Source organism: Gorilla gorilla, chromosome 20 (genome assembly GCF_029281585.2).
Source record: "Gorilla gorilla gorilla isolate KB3781 chromosome 20, NHGRI_mGorGor1-v2.1_pri, whole genome shotgun sequence".
NCBI classification, from domain to species: domain Eukaryota; kingdom Metazoa; phylum Chordata; class Mammalia; order Primates; family Hominidae; genus Gorilla; species Gorilla gorilla.
Window position 1 is genome coordinate 27,052,524 of NC_073244.2, and position 23,510 is coordinate 27,076,033.

Genomic DNA, 23,510 nt, shown 5'->3' on the forward strand with positions numbered 1-23,510 from the left:
TCTACTGTAAACTCTCTGATATTTATATACAATCTATTTTGAATTAAATATTTTTTCATATTTACTGCATCTGCAAAATTATATTTTAGCATAAACTCTCTGTTGTTTTCTAAGCTGTAGTTTCTGGGAAAAAAAAAAGTGTTTCTAAACTTAATACATTTGTAGGACTCATCTCCAATATAAATTCCCTGGTGTTGAACAAAGCTTGAGCAACTGCTTTAGGATTTTCCTCCAGTACAAAATGTGTGCAATAAGATCGTGATACTAGTAAATGTACTATGTAACTCCCTTTATATTTGTAATGCTTGTCTTCACAATAAATACTCTTCTTCACTTTAAAGGCTTATACTTTCTGAAAGTTTTTTTGACAGTAATTGCCATTTTAATGCTTTTATTAAAAGGAAGATTTTTATGTTGAGTTAGATGTGAGTAGGAATTAATAGGTTTTCCATATTCCTTCTATTTGTACAATTTTTCTCAAGGATACTAGCTTTTCTGTGAAATAAGGTGTAAGAACTGATTAAAAGTTTTGCCACATTCTTCACACTTGTAGGAGTTTTGCCAGTATGAATTATCCTACCTACAATCAAGTGTGGCAACCATATAAAGGCTTTGTCACATTTTATATATTTCTAGGGTTTCACACTAGTATAATTATTGTTATGTGTAGAGAAGTTGGAGGTGTTCGTAAAAGCAATGTCACATTTTTTAGCTTTGCGGATTTCCTCTTCAGCATGAATTATCGCCATGTCTCTTAAGAATTGAGAACTTGTGGCCGGGCGTCGTGGCTCACGCCTGTAATCCCAGCACTTTAGGAGGCCAAGGCGGGTGGATCACCAGAGGTCAGGAGTTCGAGACCAGCCTGGCAAACATGGCGAAGTCGCATCTCTACTAAAAATAAAAAAATTAGCTGGGCATGTTGGAGGACACCTGTAATCCCAGCTACTCAGGAAGCTGAGGTAGGAGAATGGCTTAAACCCAGGAGGCAGAGGTTGCAGTGAGCCGAGATCATGGCACTGTACTCCAGCTTGGATGACAAGCATGAAACTTCATCTCAAAAAAAAAAAAATATTGAAAACTTGTTATAGGATTTGCCACATTCCTCAAACTTGTAGGATTTTTGTCCAGCATGAATTATGTGTAAGAAGGGTTCAGAACTTCCTAAAAGCGTTGTCACATTCTTTGTATTTGTAGGGTTTATGTTCCATATAAATTCTCATATTTAGTAAAAGTTGATAGCTGGTTAAAGGCTTTCCCACATTCATCAAACTCACAGGGTTCTCTCCAGTACGAATTATCTTATGTCTAGTAAGGGCAGAGGTGTCCTTAAAGGCTTTGCTGCATTTTCTTATTTGTTGGGTTTCTTTCCCGCATGAATTATCTAATGTCTACTAAGGTTTGAGGATGATATAAAGGCTTTGCCACATTTATCACACTTGTACAGTTTCCCTCCAATATGAATTTTCTTATGTGAAAAAAGCATAGTGGGATAGCTTAAAGCTTTGCCACATTCTTCACATTTATAGTTTCTCTCCAGTATGAATTACCTTATGTGTAGTAAGGGTAGAGGGGCACTTAAAGCCTTTGCCACATTCTTCACATTTGTAGGGTTTCTCTCCAGTATGAATTCTCTTATGTCTAGTAAGGATAAAGGAGCGCTTAAAAGCCTTGCCACATCGTTCACATTTGTAGGGTTTCTCTCCAGTATGAATTCTCTTATGTGCAGTAAGGTGTGAGGACGAGTTGAAGGCTTTGCCACATTCTTCACATTTGTAGGGTTTCTCTCCAGTATGAATTCTCTTATGTGTAGTAAGGATAGAGAAGCACTTAAAGGCCTTGCCACATTCTTCACACTTGAAGGGTTGCTGTCCAGTATGGATTATCTTATGTGTAGTAAGGGAAGAGGAGTGCTTAAAGGCTTCGCCACATTCTTCACATTTGTAGGGTTTCTCTCCAGTATGAATTCTCTTATGTGTAGTAAGGTGTGAGGACCAGTTGAAGGCTTTGCCACATTCTTCACATTTGTAGGGTTTCTCTCCACTATGAATTATCTTATGTGTAGTAAGGGATGAGAAGTACTTAAAGGCTCTGCCACATTCTTCACATTTGTAGGGTTTCTCTCCAGTATGAATTCTTTTATGTGTAGTAAGGACAGAGGGGTGCTTAAAGGCTTTGCCACATTCTTCACATTTGTAGGGCTTCTCTCCAGTATGAATTATCTTATGCGCAGTAAGGATAGAGGAACGCTTAAAGGCCTTGCCACATTCTTCACATTTGTAGGGTTTCTCTCCACTATGAATTATCTTATGTGCAGTAAGGTATGAAAACCGGCTAAAGGCTTTGCCACAGTCTTCACATTTGTACCGTTTCTCTCCAGTATGAATTATCTTATGTGTAGTAAGGTGTGAGGACCAGTTGAAGGCTTTGCCACATTCTTCACATTTGAAGGGTTTCTCCCCAGTATGAATTTTCTTATGTGTAGTAAGGGTTGAAGGCTGGTTAAAAGCTTTGCCACATTCTATACATTTGAAAGGTTTTTTTCCAGTATGTCTTATCTTGTGTCTGTTTGAATTTGAAAATTTATGAATGACTTTCACATATTTATCACACTGAAATATTTTGCTTTGAGTAGTTGTCAAATATTGGTTAAGTCCATTATAACCTCTTTTGTGCACCTTACATTCATCTACACTTTCACAGCCCTTTTTAAACTGTAAATTGTCATGTCCATAGTTTTCATATCTTCTCAGTGTCACTTTTTGGAAAGAATCTTTTATGCTCTGCTCTGGCCAAAGATCTCGGGCAAAATGAGAACACGTAACTGAAAGAAACAATAAAAGCACATTACTTCAATTGATAGACTCAGATAAATATACTTTACAGATCTAACCTATATAATTATACAAACTACATAAGCAAGATGACACAGCAAAATACCACAAGCTGTAATTTCTTCCTGGATACATAAATGTAACAAAAGTGGACTGCCCAAAATACATTTGTAAAAAATTTATAAGTGAGTTAAGTGTATGAAGGGCCCCAGGTGAGCACAATGCAAAGAGCCACATAGAATAAAAAGAAAATTCTGTTACTTATACCCAACAGAGCTCTTCCTGCTCTCCAGTATAATATTGTGCCTTTAAAAGTAAATTTCCAGCCGGATGCAGTCGCTCATGCCTGTAATCTCAGAACTGTGGGAAGGTGACACATGGGTGGATCATGAGAAATTCGCCCCCCATGACCCAAACATATCCCACCAGGTCCCACATCTAACAGTGAGAATTTATATTGCAGCATGAGGTTTGAAGAACATAGACATCCAAACCACATTATAGACCACCTAGGATTCACAGACACACACAAAACTCTCCAGTCAAAACCAAGATAATACACAGTATTCCTATTTGCATCTGGTGTATTCTGTTAGGACACATATGAAGTTTTATTAAATTAAAAATACTGACTGTGCTGTGGCTCTTGGCTATAATCCTAACACTTTGGGAGGTCCACTGGGGCCAAAAGTTTGAGACCAGCCTGGGCAACATAGTGAGATCCTAATACTACAAACAAGCAAACAATTATCCAGACATGGTAGTGCATATCTACAGTCCTAGATACTCAAAAAACTAAGGAGAAAGGATCACTTGAGTCCAGGAGGCTGAGGCTACAATGAGCCACAATTATGCCACTGCACTGCAGCCTGGGTGACAGTAAGATCTTGTCTCAACAACAACCAATCATTTTTAAAACACTAAAATTACACACTGTGTGTTTTCTACAAAAACTGAATGAAACTAGGAATTAAAAGCAAAAGTCAAACTGGCAAATTCAAAAATAAGTGAATATGAAACACGCTCTACAACATATTCTTGCTCAGGGGGCAAAAAATTTTATTTTTCAAAGTTGTCAATACAACCTACAGTTAAAACCTACAGTAACATGGCCAGGCATGGTGGCTCATGCCTGTAATCCCAGCACTTTTGGAGGCCGAGGCAGGTGGATCACGAGGTCAGGAGATTGAGACCATCCTGGCTGATATAGTGAAACCCCATCTCTACTAAAAATACAAAAAATTAGCCAGGCATGGTAGCAGGCGCCTGTAGTCCCAGCTACTTCAGAGGCTGAAGCAGGAGAATGGCATGAACCTGGGAGGCGGAGCTTGCAGTAAGCTGAGATTGCGTCACTGCACTCCAGCCAGGGTGACACAGCGAGACTCCATCTCAAAAAAAAAAACAAAAAAAAAACCACCTACAGTAACATAAACAATGTGACACTGACACAAAGATAAACAAATGAAAGAACAGAATAGAGAACTCAGAAATGAACCCTTCTGTATATGATCAGATGATCTTCCACAAAGTTGCCATGCATACAAAATAGAAATAATCTCTTCAAAAAATGATGTTGAAAACTGAATATCAACACTGATAAAGTTGTTTATTTCCTTGAATGGTACAATAATACATTTTAAACAAAATGCTTAAACATAAAAATACACAAGTGAGGAAAAGCATTTGAAAGAACATACAAAATCATTAATTTATAGAGAAATAAAAAAAAACACAATGACAAAATCAACTTACACCCATTAGGTGCAATAAAAATAAAACCCATGTTGATTGCTGGTGGAAAACAAAGACACAGCCATTATTTTAAAATGTTGTAAATGTTCCTCATTTATAAATCTCTATCCAAAATATGTAACACAGGCCAGGTGCAGTGGCTCAAGCCTGTAATCCTAGCAGTTTGGGAGGCTGAGGTGGGCAGATAACCTGAGGTCAGGTGTTTGTGACCAGCCTGGCCAACACACCATTTCTACTAAAAATAAAAGATTAGCTTGGCGATGTGACGTGCACCTGTAATCCCAGCTACTTGGGAGGCTGAGATGGGAGAATCGCTTAAACCCAGAAGGCAGAGGTTGCAGAGAGCCGAAATCGTGCCACTGTACTTTAGCCTGGGCAACAAAGTGAGACTCCATCTCAAAAAAAAAAGGAAAACAACAGCAACAACAAAAATATGCAACACAGGACCTGGAAGATATAATTGAAAATCCATGTGTATTGTACCAGTATTCACAAAAGCCAAAAGGCTGAAGCAACCCAGATGTCTCTTGATTTATAAACATATCAAAAAATGTAACATATACATATGATGAAGTATTATTCCACCTTAGAAAAAACAATCTTGTCAATTTTAAGATGAACTTTGAGAATATTATGTCACCTGAACTAATCCAGTGACAAAATTTTGGGTACTGTATGATTCCACATATATGAGATATCTTAAGTAGTCAAAATCATAAAATCAGAAAGTGGAAGGTTTGTCTGTCAAGGGCTGGAGAGAGGGTAAAATGAGCAGTTGTTACTTAATGGTCAATGACTTTTAGTTTTACAAGATGAAAAGTTTCTAAAAGTCTTTTGCATAACAATGTGAATATACTTAATATGACTGAAATGAACAGCTTTTTTTTTGAGACACGGTCTCACTCTGTCACCCGAGCTGGAGTGTAGTGGTACAATTTTGACTTCCCTTAAATCTCCCAAGTAGCTGGGGCCACAGCTGCACATCACTATGGCTGGCTATTATTATTATTTTTTTTTATAGAGAGGTGTCACCATATGTTGCCCTGGCTGGTCTCAAACTGTTGGGCTCCATGGATCCTCCAGTCTTGGCCTCCCAAAATCCTGGGATTACAAATAAGAGCCTCCACCAAGCCTGGCCCTGAAATGCACACTTCAATAGATTTAAAGTGGTAAATTTTATATTACGTGTTTTTAAGACAATTTTTTTTTAAAGAAAAACTGAAAACAAAAACAAAAACAAAAAACCAGAATTATGTATCTTTTTGAAAATTACTTTCAAATCGTAGAAGTGTCTCTCACAAAAGCAAATATATATTCATCGTTAAACACATGGTGATAATAAGACTATCTCCATAAGTACTCACTTAGACAAGATAAAACTACCATCAAAAATCCGCTAAGAAAGAATATAAGCCATAACTAAAATTGGGGTCATATTTGTAGATAAATACACATACAAATGTAATCTGATTATGATAGATATGCATAATTTATCTCTTAATTAAACCTTAAATTGACTTAAAGTGTACAAAAAGAACTGCAAATTGTCTAAAATTATAATACATAAGTAAAACCAAAACACCCAATAAACTAATGTTAAGAAACCTACACTGAGGCCAGACACAGTAGGTCACATCTGTAATCCCAGCACTTTGGGAGACCAAAGTGTGCAAATCCCGAGGTCAGCAGTTCCAGACCAGATTGGCCAATATAGTGAAACCCCATCTCTGCTAAAAATACAAAAATTAGCTGAGCATGGTGGCTCATGCCTGTAGTCCCAGCTACCCAGGAGGTCAAGGCAGAAGAATCACTTGAACCTCGGAGGGGTTCAAAACTTCAAAACAACAATAAGAGAAATGTTTACTCATAAAATCTTGTATGCAACATTGAAGTATAATTAAAAACAAATTGTCAGGCCGGGCGCAGTGGCTTACCACTGTTATCTCAACACTTTGGGAGGCCAAGATGAGCAGATCACCTGAGGTCAGGAGTTCAAGACCAGCCTGGCCGAAGTGGTGAAGCCCCATCTCTACTAAAAATACAAAAATTAGCTGGGGATGGTGACACACACCTGTAATCCCAGCTACTTGGGAGACTGAGGTATGAGCATAGCTTGAACCCAGGAAGTGGAGGTTGCAGTGAGCCAAGATCATACCACTACACTCCAGCCTGGGTGACAGAGTGTGACTCCATCTCAAAAAAAAAAAAAAAAAAATTCTAGATAACTGCAATATTTAACTGTTGGTGTGTACTCACAAAATGCAAGCATTCTGAATCATTAGCATGCACTGTGTGGCAGTAAAATTTCAGAGATTATGCAGTATAAATAGAAGATTCTAATGAGAAAATAAATTAGCATTTAAAAGAAACTAGTTGCTTTTAATGTCTTAAATATATGGTATTCTTACACAAAATGAAACTGCTGTAATCAAACACTGGAAGCAAAGAGTACCCTTACATTGTTAAATAAGAAATATATATTTTGTAGAATGGGGTTAGACCCTCTGATATGTAAAAAAAAAAATTAGGAAATAAACTATTTTATTATGGAGATATAGGCTGAAAAAAGTAGATGAACATCCTATAATTCCTTTTTACCTGCAGCAAACTTAAATTTATAAATAACTATTTTAGTAACTGGGTGCCTACTAATTATGTAATTTACTTCAGGCATATGCAAATTCTAGCATATTGTCTTCAATATCTGAATCTAAAATTACAAACAAATCTGAAAGAGAACATAGAAAGTAAAAATATATAGGGAGACTGACATCAGTAAAATGAAAAGATTAAAAGTGCCCTATTTTCATATTCCCTTACAGCAAAACAAGTCAGCCATCGCTGACAAAAATACCTTTATGAGAGAACCAGGATTATGACTCACACCTGTAATGACAGCTCCATGGAACATTAAGGTTGGAAAATTGCTTCAGGCCAGGATTTTGAGACCAGCCTGGGTCTCAAAGACCAGATCAAAGATGTAGCGAGACGCCATTTCCAAAATAAGTGCCTCTAAGGGAGATTTGAGAGCCAGGGTGGGAGTTGTGAAATGCTGTTAAAGCGTAAGGTTGAGAAGTGTTCTATTCAGAAGGCAGGCCCTCATTCACGTGGGAAACTACAGTACCCCTGTTCATGGCTACAGACCAGGATAGGGTTTACCCAAGTTGGTCCCACAGAGAATTCTGAACTTACTCTGTAACCAGCTCAAACTCCCAGCCACAGTCTGGCAGAGGTCCTGCCATTCCACAGACCTGGATGAAGGCACCCATTTACAGCAATGTAGGCAGGCTTGCAGACTTTGGCCTTTACTGGGGTCCCTGAAGAGGTTCAATGACTCAGTTTCGGTTACCTGAGCCACAGTTTATGGTCAGTTCTGCCTACATAGAAACCCACACAATTGGGCCGGGCGGGCTGCCTCATGCCTGTAATTCCAGTACTTTGGGAGGCCGAGGCAGGCAGATCATCTGAGGTCAGGAGTTTGAGACCACCCTTGCCAACATGGTGAAACCCAGTCTCTACCAAAAAAAATTAAAAATTAGCTAGGTGTTGTGGCGAGGACCAGTAATCCCAGCTACCCAGCAGGCTGAGGCAAGAGAACCGCTTGAACCCAGGAGGCGAAGGTTGCAGTGAGCTGAAATCACGCCATTGCACTTTAGCCTGGGCAACATGAGTGAAACCCCATCTCAAAAAAAAAAAAAAAAAAAAAGAAAGAAAGAAAGAAAGAAATCCATTGCAATTGAAGAAAAATAAGTAAAAGTTGCTCTTTGTGGATCATACATCTTACATTTTAAAAACCATAAACAGTACATTAAAACCTATCTAAACTAATGAATACACTGAGTAAATTAGCAAAATATAAAATTAACACACAAGTACATGTATTGTTTCATACGCTTAAAACAAACTATCTGATAAAATAGAGGAAGAAAAAATCTTATTTAATATAGTATTAAATAATAAATTTCTGAGAAAAAAATTAACCAAGAAGGTAAGAAAATCTTTACAATAAAAAAAGAAAAAATTAGAAGATCCAAATAAATTTTAAAATATTTTATGTCTAGGGATTGAAAGAATAAATATTATTAAAGTTTCATATTATCCAAAGTGATCTATAGATTGCATAAACGTCCTGTCAAAATTGCAGTGTTTTTTTTTTACAGAAATGGAAAATACAATTCTAAAATTTACATGAAAATAAACTCTGAATAGCCAAAGCAATCTTGAAAAAAAAAAGAACAAAGCAGAAGGATATCATACGTATAATTTCAAACTATATTTCAAGACTATAATAGTAATAAAAATAGAAAGGACTACATAGAAAAATAAACAAAAAAATTGAACAGAAACTACTACTCTCACACATCAGACCTGATGCAAAAAGAGAAATAATTCTCAAAATCATGCAGATATTTGTGTGTCCCCAAAACAACGAAAAAGCAGCCAGACTGTGCAGTCTTTTATATGCCATGAAGAGGACTCTGGCTCTCACTGTGAACTTGAAGGGAGCTCACTGAAAGAAAAGTAGAATTTTTACAGAATTTAAAAGCATAAGCAGAAGATGCCCCTTTGTAAGAGCAAAATTTAAAAAAGAAAAAAAAACAAAAAACAAAAAACAGCTCCCAGGAACTATTTTCTTTGGAGCACAGCTTCCCAAATCACACTTTAAGGACTGGCTTTCTCTTTGACTTTGGGACCTCTTATCTGTGTCATCTGCTGTATTCATTTTCACTCTGCTGTATTCATTTTCACTCGCACCTACCTGAGGGGTTGGCTACCATCTCATGTTTCTTCATGGTCAAAGGTTTTTTTCCTTGCTCCAGACAGGTGATGAAGTCTGGCTTAGAGACAACAATACCTGTTTTATTAAAAATAAATAACATGAATCTTGCTCATATTCTCCAATTACAAGCTAGTAATGTGCTCGCAAAGACAATGTAATAAAATATTATAGTAAATTAATACCAAAATACAAATTTATAACAGAAATTTCTAAATATTTAGAAAATACTTTAAATTTGCCAGGTGCAGTTACTCACGCCTGTAATCCCAGCACTTTGGGAGGCTAAGGTGGGTGAATCACGAGGTCATGAGGTAGAGACCAGCCTGGCCAGCATGGTGAAACCCCATCTCTACTAAAAATACAAAAATTAGCCAAACACGGTGACTTGCCCCTGTAGTCCCAGATACTTGGGAGGCTGAGGCAGAAGAATTGCTTCAACCTGGGAGGTGGATGTTTCAGTAAGCTGAGATCACACCACTGCACTCCAGCCTGGGTGACAGAGTGAGACTCTGTCCCAAAAAAAAAAAACAAAAAAAAAAAGAAAGAAAATACTTTCAATTTGTAGGTTTCTTAATTTTCCTTCCTGGTACTACTGAATCAAAAATTGGTGGTGGCATTTAGATTTTCAGGTGGAAGCTACAATAGTTTATGTCAGTAAATTTCTGGAATTACCACTAATTTGGAGTGAAGATTACAGCTCACCTCAGAAATATGGAAAATTTGGATTAAGATGAAACATCTTGAAGAAATTTTTTTCTTTTTTTTTCCCCTTGAGACAAAATCTTGCTCTGTTGCCTGGGCTGGAGTGCAATGGCATTATTTCGACTCACTGCAACCTTCGCCTCCTGGGTTCAAGCTATTCTCCTGCCTCACCTTCCCAATTAGCTGGGATTACAGTCATGTGCCACCGTGCCCGGCTAATTTCTTGTACTTTTAGTAGAAATGAGGTTTCACCATGTTGGCCAGGCTGGTCTTGAACTCCTGGCCTCAGGTAATACCCCCACCTCAGCCTCCCAAAGTGCTGGGATTACAGGCATGAGGCACCGAAGAAATTATTTTCTAAATGAACAAATTCTGAAGATTTTCTTGAAAAAGTGGATCTGAAACTCTTTTATAAAAGAATAAATTACTAAAAAAATTCTACAAGAGAGAGAAATAAAGCCTTTTGTGTATATTATGAATTATGTATTAAAGTTTTTCTCACCAAGGAAGACCAGGTTTCTGTAGTTCTCTAACATCACATCCCTATATAAATTCTGCTGTGCAGTGTCCAGGCAATGCCACTCCTCCAGAGAGAATTCTATGGCCACGTCTCTAAATTGCAATGGTCCCTGAAACACACACACAACATACGTTTTTACCAAGTGGCCATGGGTGGAATTTTTAATTTGACTTAAGTTCAAATGAGAGAGTAAAGACAAATGGTTCTGACTTATAGGACTGACTAAAATTATCCAATAAAATAACTTTCAACACAGAAATATTCTCTAAAGTATTCTCTGAGAAAAAAGAACAGCGTAAGATCCACAACATCAGTTCACGTATTTTTCTAGATAGTAAAGTATAAAATTAAGGGTATGAACACGAACATGTACATTTTTGAGTGCTATGTTTACATCATATGGAATGAGCTGTGAATATTTTTCAGATGACAAAGACATGTTGAGTTAGAACGCACCTCTAAAATTTAAATATATACAATAAGTTGAAGACCTTGTTATGCGGGGGTTTTTTTCCAGAAGATCTGGAATAAAGTCTGATTTTCTGAATTTCTAACAAGCTCACCAATAATGTCAATGTTTTTGGCCCAAGAAGGATATTTTGTCAAACATCCAGTACGTGGAAGAGCCTGTTTTTCCCAGTTTTTCTGGCCTGTAAACAAAGGTAAGAGTCTTCATTTTCCAAAGAAAAATATGTAGAAAAAATTAAGAAAAAAGGACAACTGCCAGATTAAATGTGGTGGTTTATTCACATCAGCTGCATAAAGATACTTAATAATGAAGAGAAAAATAATCAGCTACATAGTGAAAAATATCTGTCACAGAGCTATTTAAGCAAGTGAATCATTAACCATTAACTTCACTAGAAGAAATTTTTATGTTGTGCTAATGCACATAGAAGAACACAGCATCACTGTTGAAATATTCCTCTTTTAAAAAAGTAAATAAAATCTGATTCAATCATAAAGAACCATCAGTTTTATGCAAACCTCAAAATACAGATAACTCCTATGTTCTGTAATTTTTAGTAGTAATTTTAAATAGACTTCGTTTAGCACCCTAAAGAGCAGGTATGTCCTAATAAGTTTTTTCAGAACTTTCTGGGTAATAAATGGCATCCCATTTAAATAAGCATTTTTTTTTTTTTTTTTTTTTGAGGCAAAGTCTCACTCTTGTCCCCCAGGCTGGAGTGCAATGGCGTGATCTTGGCTCAGTGCAACCTCCGCCTCCTGTGTTCAATTGGGTCTCCTGCCTCAGCTTCCCGAGTAGCTGGGATTACAGGTGCCTGCCACCACGCCCGGCTAGTTTTTGTATTTTTAGTAGAGACAGAGTTCCACCACGTTGGCCAGGCTGGTCTCGATCTCCTGACCTCAGGTGATCTGCCCACCTCGACCTTCCAAGGTGCTGGAATTACAGGCATGAGCCATTGCACCCGATCTAAATAAGGAATTTCTTTTCTTTTCTTTTTTCTTTTTTTTTTTGATATGGAAAATCACTCTGTTGCCCAGGCTGGAGTGCAGTGGCTCAACCTCGGCTCACTGCAACCTCTGCTTCCCAGGTTCAAGCTATTCTGCTGCCTTAGCCTCCGGAGGAGCTGGGATTGCAGGCGCCCACTACCACGCCCCCCTAATTTTTTGCATTTTTAGTAGAGACGGGGTTTCACTGTGTTAGCCAGGATGGTCTCAATCTCCTGACCTCGGGATCTGCCCGCTTCAGCCTCCCAAAGTGCTGGGATTACAGGCGTGAGCCACTGTACCCGGCCAATAAGCAATTTCTTAATCCTGTTCTGCATAGAGCTAATGGAACACACTAATGGAGCCTCAACATTACATGTTCTCCATCTTTACTAAGGACCACACTTTTCCCCAATAGAACATGAGAAGTTATGATGTAGAGAATGAAGAAAAGGCTCTGGGATACAGCAAAGAAACATTTTTCAGACACCTTTGAGTATTATAAGAATTTTAAGAAGTACTTAAACCAAACTCCTTAGGGAGGAGAAACACAAGTAGAGAAGTAAAGGTTTGTGAGTACTAAACGCATGGCAGTCCAGAAGGCAGAGTGGACACAGCTTTTCAGCTGAGGCATGTTTACCTAAAGAAAAGCCTTTTTTTTTTTTTGTTCTCCTATCTCCTCCTTCACCGGAATTCCTTCTCAGATGAGATTCTTTGGACAAATTACACCTGAATCTTGAGAATATGCCTTTAAAGGTGTCAGTACCACAAGTATACCTGCTAGCATGACATCAACTGGCAGAAAAAGACAGAGAAATCCACCCATTTCTGTCCTTTAAAACAGAAGAGGTTCAGGAAAAATGAGCTGCTCCATAAAGATGAAAATATAAGTCTCTCCTTTCCTGTCCTCAGGGGCCCTCCCCTACCACAGACACCATCCATTTCAGCTACAGTAATGGAAATATGTGCCACTGACCTGTCCCTACCAAACCCAAACAGAACAGACCCTGTGGCCACCCTTTAGTGCAAAGGTGGAACTTAACGCTCATGAATGTATTTTGCAGCCTTCATACCTGATTCTGGCCTCACCTTACAGTCACATGAGGCCCTTCATTAAAACAACATGGATGCTTCCACCCAGAACAATAAACAGAAGCTGTGGGGAGGGCACAAGAGATTTCTGCAAATTGGCCATGTGATCCTAATGAGAAGCCTGGGCTGATAACCACTAAGCTAAGCATTGCCTCTCAAGCTTCAACGAGCTTATAATTCACTTGGTAATTTTAGCTCCACTTTATGTAATGTGATTCTGCAGGTTTGAAAAGGGTCCATGAATGGGTGTTTCAAAAACAAGTCCCCTGTCAATGCTGATGTTGCTCCCCATTGGCTCATTATTACCATTAGTCAGAGAGGCAGGCACAGCACATGGTCCCTTACACTTAGCACTCTTGTCACAACCAAATACTTCTCATACAAACAAGGACAACCCATCTCCATCCTAAAGTTTTATATTATTTGATGGCTCTTTAAAGTTTACAGAGGAAACAAGGCAGCAATGTCTGAATAAGTCTGTTTTTAAAAAACAACATGTACACATGTACTAATGCACTGTTTGTTAAACAGGTACTATGTGCACAATAGTATGATACGGAGCACTGTGCTGGGCATAACACATTATGTGACTTAATTCTCATAACACCCGGGGAGCTGGTACTAAGGGTTTAATAGTTTTCAAGATTTAGTTAAAGGGCCCAGCATTTTTATTTCTTCTTCTGTTTCTCTGTCATCAATTTTTTAAAATTGCACAGAATAAAAGCTAAATATAGACAGATGAAAGATATAGAAAGAAAGAGGTTAATGTAGTTTAGACAAAATTTTATTCTGTTTATATTTACTTTTTTGTGACTTATGGAGCAACTACTGGATCTGCAGGAATAGAAAACAAGTTTCTAAATAAATGTCTCCGCAAGCACTGGTTTTAATAGAACATTTAAAAACTAGGACCCTAAAATACATACTTTATTTTTCCCATTTATCTGTTTTGTGGTTTCAGGAAATTGCGAGCACCAGCTCTAGAAAGGCAGCAGGATTCACCAGCCAAAACTCTGATCTCTACTAATCAGTTATCTGAAGCAAGACTACAAGATAGGGTCAGACCTAAATAAGGCCTCCAAAAAGGGTGAATCTGAACAGGTCTAGGTCTGGGTCAGGGTGAGGACCCCATGTAAAATTCTGCTCTCTATGTCACTGCAGTACTACTAGTTTTGTTTTTTCTAAGCTTACCTAAAAAAAAAAAAAGAAAACTTAAATCCCAGAGTTTCTGTAATTTTAGTATTTTCTAGCCACTGCCCTGTCAACTTTGTACTACATTCTAATACGCAATTTAAACAAATCCTTTAAGGTTTTCTAGGGTAATTTTTTTTTTTTTTGAGATGCAGTCTCGCTCTGTCACACAGGCTGGTGTGCAGTGGTGCCATCTCTGCTCACTACAGCCTCTGCCTCCAGGGTTCAAGTGATTCATCTCTCTCAGCCTCCTGAGTAGCTAGAACTACAGGTGCATGCCACCACGCCCAGCTAATTTTTGTATTATTAGTAGAGACAGCATTTCACCATATTAGCCAGGCTGGTCCCAAACTCCTGACCTTGTGATCCACCTGCCTCGGCCCCACAAAGTGCTGGGATTACAGGCATGACCAACTACGCCCAGCTTTTCTAGGGTAATTTTATTAGAAAATAAATATGTACATGTAGCAAGGTAAAAGAAATAGAAATTATATGGCCAGGAGTGGTGGCTGATGCCCATAATCCCAGCACTTTGGGAGGATGATGTGGGTGGATCACGACCTCAGGATTTCGAGACCAGCTTGACCAGATGGTGAAACCCCGTCTCTACTAAATATACAAAAATTAAAAAAAAGATATATATAAATTAGCTGGGCATGGTGGCTGGCACCTGTAATCCCAGCTACTCAGGAGCCTGAAGCAGGAGAATCGCTTGAACCAGGGCAGCAGAGGGCAGCAGTGAGCCAAGATCACACCACTGCACTCCAGCCTGGGTGACAGAGACTCCGTCTCAAAAAAAAAAAAAAAAGAACCTATAATAACAATTCTTCTGTTCATAAATATGCCTTCAGATGTAGACATCAGAAGTCTCAAAAATATAAAGAAAGTGGCCTAAATAAAGCCCAAGATTTTGGACACATCTATGTATTGTACCAACCATATGATGCATAATTCAATTATTTATCCAGTTGCTAGTCTAGACTAAAAGCTTCTGGATTGTAGGAACAAAGACTGCTTCATAGTTTTTTTTTAATGGCCATATAAAATGGAAGCAACTAGTTTATCCATTTGGGTCTCCAGATCTTTTCCTTCTTTACCATCCAAGTACTAGGAAACTGGAGAAACTCTCATCTGGGTACCAACCAAAGACACCTCTTGTATGAGTTGATGAACAAACACAGGATGACTAATTTCCCTTACACTGAGACAGAAGCAGAATTAACCACTCTTATCAGCCTAACACAATTCTGCTCTGAACATCCTCAAATGCCTCAAAGACACCTAGGTGATTTTGAGGGAATTTCCAGTGACCCTGGGCTGATGGCCCAATGATAAGCCAGGCTGGAGAGACTTAGGCTGAAGACCAATGCAACAGAATAGAGAGCCCAGAAATAATGCCACCCTCCTATAACCATCAGATTTTTGATGAAGCTGATAAGAGAAATGTGGGAAGAATTCTCTCTGTAATAAATGGTGCTGGAATAACTACCTAGCACTATGTAGAAGACTGAAACCAGCTCACTTCATTACAGCATATACAAAAATCAACTGAAGATAAACACTTAAATGTAAGCTTAAAATTATAAGAAACACTGCATGAAAACCTAGGAAATACCATTCTAGACACAGAAACTGGCAAAGAATTCATGATGAAGCTACCAAAAGCAACTGCAACAGAAGCAAAAATTGACAAATGGGACCTATTTAAACTAAAGTGCTTCTTCACAGCAAAGGAAACTATCAACAGAGGAAAAAGACAACCTACAGAATAAAAGAAAATATTTGCAAACTTTGCCTCTGACAAAGGTCTAATATCCAGAATTTATTAGAAACTTAAACAAGTTTAAAAGACAATACCAAACGACCTCATTAAAAAGTAGGCAAAAAAGATGAACACTGCTTTTCAAAAGAAAATATACCTGTGGCTAAGTATATGAAAAAAATGCTCATCGCTAATCACTGGAGAAATTAAAAGAAAAACCACATGTGGCTAAGAAGTACTTGAAAAAAAATGCTCATCGCTAATCACTAGAGAAATTAAAAGAAAAACAACAATGAGATATCACTTCACACCAGTCAGAATGGCTATTTTCAAAAAGTCAAAAAATAACAGATGCTGGCAAGGTTGCAGAGAAAACGGAATGCTTATACTCTGCTGGTGGGAGTGTAACTTAGTTTAACAACTGTAAAAAGCAGTGCGGCGGTTCCTCACAGAACTAACAACAAAATTATCATTTGACCCAGGGATCTCATAATTAGGTATACACCCAAAGAAATATAAATTATTATATTATAAAGACACATCCACATGCATGTTCACTGCAGCACTATTCACAATAGCAAAATAAGGACAGGCCCTAAATGCCTATCAGTGGTAGACTGGATAAAGAAAATATGGTATGGTCAGATGCAGTGGTTCATGTCTGTAATCCCAGCACTTTGGGAGGCCGAGGCAGGTGGACTCCCTGAGCTTAGAAGTTTGAGATCAGCCTGGGCAACAATGCAAAATCCTGTCTCCATGGAAAATACAAAAAAAAAAAAAAATTGACCAGGTGTGGTAATGCCCGCGTGTAGTCCAAGCTACTTGGGAGGATGAGGTAGGAGAAAATTGCTTGAGCCTGGGAGGTTGAGGCTAAAGTAAACCAATATCATGCCATAGCACTCTAGCCTGGGCAATAAGGGAGACTCTGTCTCCAAAAATAAAATGAAATAAAAGATTTAGTCAAAATAAAATGTGGTACATAAACCTCATGGAATACTCTGTGGCCATTAAAAAAAAAATCATGTCCTTTGCAATAACATCAGTGAAGCTGGAGACCATCATTCTTAGAAAACAAATGCAGAGGCCTGGCGCAGTGGTTCATGCCTGTAATCCCACCACTTTGGGAGGCCAATGTAGGTTGATCACTTGAGGTCAGGAGTTCGAGACCAGCCTGCCCAACATGGAGAAACCCCGTCTCTACTAAAAATACAGAATTAGCTGGGCGTGGTGCCATGTGCCTGTAATCCCAGCTACTCAGGAGGCTGAGGCAGGAGAATCACTTGAAACTGGGAGACGGAGGTTGTGGTGAGCCGAGATCACACCATTGCACTCCAGCCTGGGCAACAAATGTGAAACTCCGTCTCCAAAAAAAAAAAAAAAAAAAAAAAAAGAAAGAAAGAAAGAAAAAGAAAATAATGTAGAAACAGAAAACCAAATGCATGTTTTTATTTATAAGTAACAGCTAAATAATAAGAACACACAAACACAAAGAGAAGAACAACAGACGCTGCGGCCTAGTTGAGGGTGGAGGGTGGAAGACTAAGAGAATCAGAAAACATACCTGTTTGGTGCTAGGCTTAATACCTCAGTGACAAAATAATCTGCAGGCAAAACCCCCATGCACCAAAACAAACCCACGTGTACCCCGAAACAAAAATAAAAGCTAAAAGAAAAAATTAAATCCCTGGGCGGGAGAGAGTGCAATGTAGGTGAGAGGACTGATTTTTGCTACAGATAGTTGTCCCGGTGCAGCTGTACTCTGATTTATTACTGTGTGCATGCAGACATATGAGATTATGAACAGCTGATTCAAAATGCTAGGTTGGTGGAGAAAACAGGTTGCTGCTGCAGATTTAGTGTCTGGGGGTGGGGATATGCCAGGAGACTTGTAGAGACTTGTGGGTTCTTGGCAAGGAACACTAGGATCAAAAACGCCGTGAAGTTCCTGAGGGTGGTGCCTACTCCTGGGAGGAGGGTGGACATGTCAATGTCTAGTGTGTGTGTTTGTGAGTGGGTGGGAATCCTGTGGTGGCAGCTGTGGGAAAAGGGGGTCTGTCATCAGAGCTCCTTTCTTCTAAGTTTTCAGTCCTCTGTCACCCTGGGAGAATACCTGGAATCACAGGACAATGGGCAGTGTGACAGCCTGTGACCAGACAGCAGAGCTCCCATTCCCAAACACCTAGAGTTTTATTCCAGGCCAGACTTCTGTGATATCTTTTTCCTGGCACCAAATCTGTAGAGTTTGCTGAACATTAAACAATTCTCCAACACCAACTCATTGTCTAACATTTGAATTCTGACACCACCGAGAGTCAACACAGACCCTGATTCAGGGCTCAGTCCCACAACACTGTCCTCACTGCAGATGCCAATCACAAACCCCATGGGCTTATCTATGCTTCTGAGCTACTGTTTAAAAACTGGGGAGTCCCATAACCTCCCTGAAGTTCAATAATTTGGTAGAGCTACTCACAGAACTCAGCAAACCACTGCAGTGATGTTTAACAGTTTAATATGTAAGATGCAGCCCAGGAAAAGCCAAATGGAAGAAATGCACAGAACGAATAAAAGAGATGGGGAAAGATGAAACACATAGATAATCCTGGAAAATATCTGTGATTAATAAAATTCTCCATCTTTTGTGTGCTCCAGGAACAGCTTATGGAAAGAAACACTGTTCCCATTATGACTTAGTGCTCTCTTATCTATCACACAGGCAGACACACACACTGCACATTTTCTCCTTTTTCTCATTAAAAAAATCAGCTGAATTTGTCTTCAGCGCTCAAAATAAAATATTTCTTCACTTTGTCACCCAGGCTGGAGTGCAGTGGTGCAATCTCAGCTCACTGCAACCTCTGCCTCCCAGGTTCAGGCAATTCTCCTGCCTCACCCTCCCAAATAGCTGGGGATTATAGGCACCCACCAACACACCTGGCTAATTTTTTTTTTTTTTTTAAATGGAATTTCACTCTTGTTGCCCAGGCTAGAGTGCACTGGTGTGATCTCGGCTCACCACAAACTTTCAAGCCATTTCCCAGGTTCAAGCCATTCTCCTGCCTCAGCCTCATGAGTAGCTGGGATTACAGGCATGCACCACAATACCTGATTTTTCTTTTCTTTCTTTTTTTTTCTGTAGTAGAGATGGGGTTTCTCCATGTTGGTCAGGCTGGTCTCGAACTCCCGACCTCAGGTGATCTGCCCACCTCAGCCTCCCAATAATTTTTGTATTTTAGTAGAGACAGGATTTCACCATGTTGGCCAGGCTGGTCTTGAACACCTGACCTCAGGTGATCCGCCTGTCTCAGCCTCCCAAAGTGCTGGGATTACAGGCGTGAGCCACCACACTTAGCCTAAAATAAAATATCCCTTAATCGAACTCTTCTTAAGCTTATCTCCCTCCCTCAGGCTCCTGAACTTTGTGTTACCCTCAGTCTGAGTCAGCATACAACCCTATTTTATGTCCCTCCTAAGAACATGCTGATTTCAGGGTAAGACATCCTCTGATCTAAAATATGACTTTTTCACTCTCCATTTGCCATTCACCTCCCACCTCGTTTCTAATCTTGTTTGCTCCTCCCTAAAAAAGAAAGCCCTTTTCTGCCTACATCTTTGCAAGCCATAAAGATCTTAAATTAGTTGGTATTTTCTGCTGTTGCAATTTTTTTTGGAATTCATTTTTTTAACATAAATTAATATTTTTTATTTTACAAAGTGTAGAAAGTGCCACAAAACATAACAACTTCATCATCAGTAAGACCCTCTAAGTTTCCTTTCATCTTAACCTCAACTGCATCTGCCTGTGGGGCCCCAGCTTTCCAGGGCTCTGTAGCTTCTCTCAGGATAAAGCCTCCTTCTATGGCTGGGGTGAGCAGGCTGGGACATCTGCAGGGGAGGCCCCCCAGAAAAAAACTGAGTCTTTAGTAACATCCTGTTGCAGGCTTAATATCAGCCTTAGCTTGGAGTCACTAGGTTCAAGCTTTGATTTCCATGTCGGAGTTATTCACTTGGTTTTTGAAACTAAGTGTTAGAAAAATCCAGGGAAATTACTCAAACACAGTGTTTACATAAGAAGGAAGTGCTTACTTTTTTTTTTTTTTTTGAGACAGAGTCACCCTGTGGCCCAGGCTGGAGTTCAATGGCATGATCTTGGCTCGCTGCAACCTCTGCCTCCCGGGTTCAAAACCTTCTTGTGCCTCGGCCTCACATGTTGTTGGGAATACAGGCATATGCCACCACACCCGGCTAATTTTTGTATTTTTAGTAGAGATGAGGTTTCATCATGTTGGGCAGGCTGGTCTCAAACTCCTGACCTCAAGTGATCCACTCACCTCGGCCTCCCAAAGTGCTGAGATGACAGGCGTGAGCCACTGCACCTGGCTAAGGTGCTTGCATGTGATACCTCCATAAGAAAAGTAAATATATCTACTTCTTTCAGAAAATATATGTATTATTTTATTATTTATCTTAAAAATAAGTAGGCCTGGTGCGGCAAATCATGCTTGTAATCCCAGCACTTTGGAGGGCCGAGGCAGGTAGATCACGATGTCAGAAGATCAGAAGATCACGACCATTTTGGCCAACATGTTGAAACCCCCTCTCTACTTAAAATACAAAAGAATTAGCTGGGTGTGGTGGCACGTGCCTGTAATCCCAGCTACTCAGGAGGCTGAGGCAGGAGAATTGCTTGAACCCAGGAGGTGGAGGCTGCAGTGAGAGGAGATCACGCCACTGCACTCCAACCTGTTGACAGAGCGAGACTCTGTTTCAAAAAAAAAAGTAAATAAATAAAATAATATAGTAAAAAATTAATCATATGGGAACACTTCTAGAAGGTACCATGTTTCATCACATATAATTTAGCATTTAACTCAGAACTCAACAGGACATAGAACTGAGATATTCACTGTCACAAATTTCCCCTGCAAAAAGAGGAACTAATGTTTTGACGAATCTATGTAACTCATCAATTATCTACCACATTTTCCAGTGGAAATATATTCATTGTCTACAGCCAAAATGGAAGAGAGATTTTCCCTATTTTTTTTCCTTGGTAACTAGCATTCCTGGCTAACATACTGAAACCCCATCTGTACTAAAAATACAAAAATCAGCTGGGCGTGGTGTCGCGTGCCCATAGTCCCAACTACTCCAGAGGCTGAAGCAGAAGAATGCTTGAACCTGAGAGGCGGAGGTTGCAGTGAGCCGAGATCTGACACTGCACTCCAGCTCTGGCGACAGAGCGAGACTCCGTCTCAAAAAAAAAAAAAAATAATAAATTGAGGAACATGGGGTACACTTGAGGCCTTGCTTGAGACACATGTGGAAAATGCCAGGGAAAATCAGTCCGCTGTGGGGTGTGAAAATAATTAAGTGGCAGGCAATTAGACTGAAGAAGCTCTAGTCCCTGGATTTCTACCTCAAAAAAAAAAAAAAAAATCTAAGCTCATGTGCATTTTTTGGGAAATTACTACATTAGGGGAAACAAAATTCAGGCTTAAGCAACTATAAACTGCCAATTAAACTAATTACATAACCAGGAATTTTTTTTTTTTTTTTTTTTTGAGACGGAGTCTCACTGTCGCCCAGGCTGGAGTGCAGTGGCAAGATCTCAGCTCACTGCAACATCCACCTCCGGAGTTCAAGCGATTCTCTCACTTCTGCCTCCCGAGAAGCTGTGATTACAGACATTTGTCATCACACCCAGCTAATTTTTGCATTTTTAGTAGACATGGGGTTTCCCCATTTGGGCCAGGCTTATCTTGAAGTCCTGACCTCAAGTTATCCGCCTGCCTCGGCCTCCCAAAGTGCTGGGATTACAGGCGTGAACGACTGCGCCCGGCCCCATAAATTTTGAATAGCAGAGAACAGAAACTGTGAACCCCACGGACCAAAGCTCTTCCCATTCATGAACCTGCACCCCGAGTCAGGATTCTCCCCTGACGACCCTCTGGTGGTCCCTGCACATTCTGGGAGAGACGGGAGGCTGCGGTTGCAGAGCTGCCCACGGAGCGCTCCAGGCCAGAGCACAGTCACTACGCAGGGAAGACACAGGACGCCAGGGGGCCCGGCTGTCAGCGTAGCCGCCAAATTATGGCTGAACGGGACTGAGGCCGAGCTGGGCAAGGAGAACTCAGGGTGCAGATTGTGGAGCTGACTGCGCAGAGGCCTGAGTCCCGCCACAGCCACTTCCCACCGGTTCCAACCAGCCTATCCCCCTCTCTCGGGATGTCGGACCGGCACTCTCACCATTTCTAGACTTCCAGGGGCTCCCGGGCGTCTTAGCTGTGGATCTCCCAATACCTGCAGGACACAGGGCCACAGAGGCTGGACCTCTAGGAGCAGAGGACACACAGCAGTGAAGACAAGACCTGGAGCTCCGGCTGCAGAGAGAAGGGCCCCGCAAAACCCGGAAGCCTTCCGCTTCACTCTGGCTGCGTGCCTGATTGGACGGCTTCCAGCCCAGCGTCCCTGATTGGATAATGCTTAAAGCCCCGCCCCCTCAGGCGCTGAGTGACAGAAGATATGATCAGATGCTGGGTTAAGTGAACAAAGAGTGCCAGCCCAAGCAGCTGGCTTTTCAAACAGTGCTTCCTCCCTGAGCTGAGCCAGGCCCACCCCAGAGCATGGGAACATTTTATCTCTTGTTTACTCTCTTTCTTGTTGAATGTATTAAAAAGGTGAACAGAAGTATTTTGCTGTCAATAATACATAAAATTTTTGTTCAACAGAAAATCAACTTTTACTTTGGTAATGGTGTATTATCTATTAAAGCTAATTTTAATAAAACCTTATAAATAAATCAAATTTGTCATTTTTGAGCACTCCAGATTTACATATATATTTTGTAATATCTCATAATTTTTAAAAACTATTTATATTTTATTTTTATCCACATTCTTTTTATTTTTTCAATTTGAGACAATCTTTAAGTAATTTCCAACAGCTATAGGAGATAGAAATCATTTAGAGGCAGGCACGGATAGTTCACGCTGGTAATTCCAACACTTTGGGAGGCCAAGGTGAGCAGATCACTTGAGGTCAGGAGTTCAAGACAAGCCTAGCCAACATGGTGAAACCCTATCTCTAATAATAACTAATAAATAATAATAATAACTAATAATATAAAAAGTTACCTGGGTGTGGGGGTGCATATCTGTAGTCCCAGCTACACCAGAGGCTGAGGCAGTAGAATCACTTGAAGCCAGGAGGAGGAGGTTGTGTAACAGCCCAAGGGGTTTATTTTACCCTTTGCCTAGACAGAGCCGATTCATCAAGACAGGGGAATTTGTGGAGGAAAAGTCACATATTAAATTTGAACTCAATTGAATTTGGACACAAACAATTGTCACCAAGTCCCAGAACAGGTTGTGTGAGCCCCTGAGGTGTTCATCCAGCGCTGTATCGAAGAAATCTCTATTTCAATCT

The 23,510-nt window shown here is 39.9% G+C and overlaps 1 protein-coding gene and 1 pseudogene across 1 annotated transcript; one reads left to right on the plus strand and one right to left on the minus strand.

Annotated features, from left to right (window-relative positions):
• The window catches only part of LOC115930172 (zinc finger protein 737-like), a 206,499-nt pseudogene that overhangs the window by 58,169 nt on the left and 124,820 nt on the right, over positions 1-23,510 (plus strand).
• Positions 1,378-22,508, minus strand: LOC101136504 (zinc finger protein 737). Its single transcript, XM_063701162.1, has 5 exons — positions 22,332-22,508; positions 10,568-10,694; positions 9,343-9,438; positions 1,549-2,821; positions 1,378-1,465 (listed from the first exon to the last, which is right to left on the minus strand). The coding sequence occupies exons 1-5, from the start codon at positions 22,332-22,334 to the stop codon at positions 1,378-1,380; spliced, it is 1,587 nt and encodes a 528-aa protein (XP_063557232.1). The 5' UTR covers positions 22,335-22,508.

What these genes read in the sequence shown, in the direction of transcription:
- LOC101136504 (XM_063701162.1), bottom strand. An exon ending in GATGGTAGCCAACCCCTCAG is followed by an intron (nt 2,822 to 9,342) that starts GTAGGTGCGAGT and finishes TGTTTCTTTCAG; the next exon opens with TTACGTGTTCTCATTTTGCC. An exon ending in TCTACCCTTACTACACATAA is followed by an intron (nt 1,466 to 1,548) that starts GGTAATTCATAC and finishes TTTTCACATAAG; the next exon opens with AAAATTCATATTGGAGGGAA.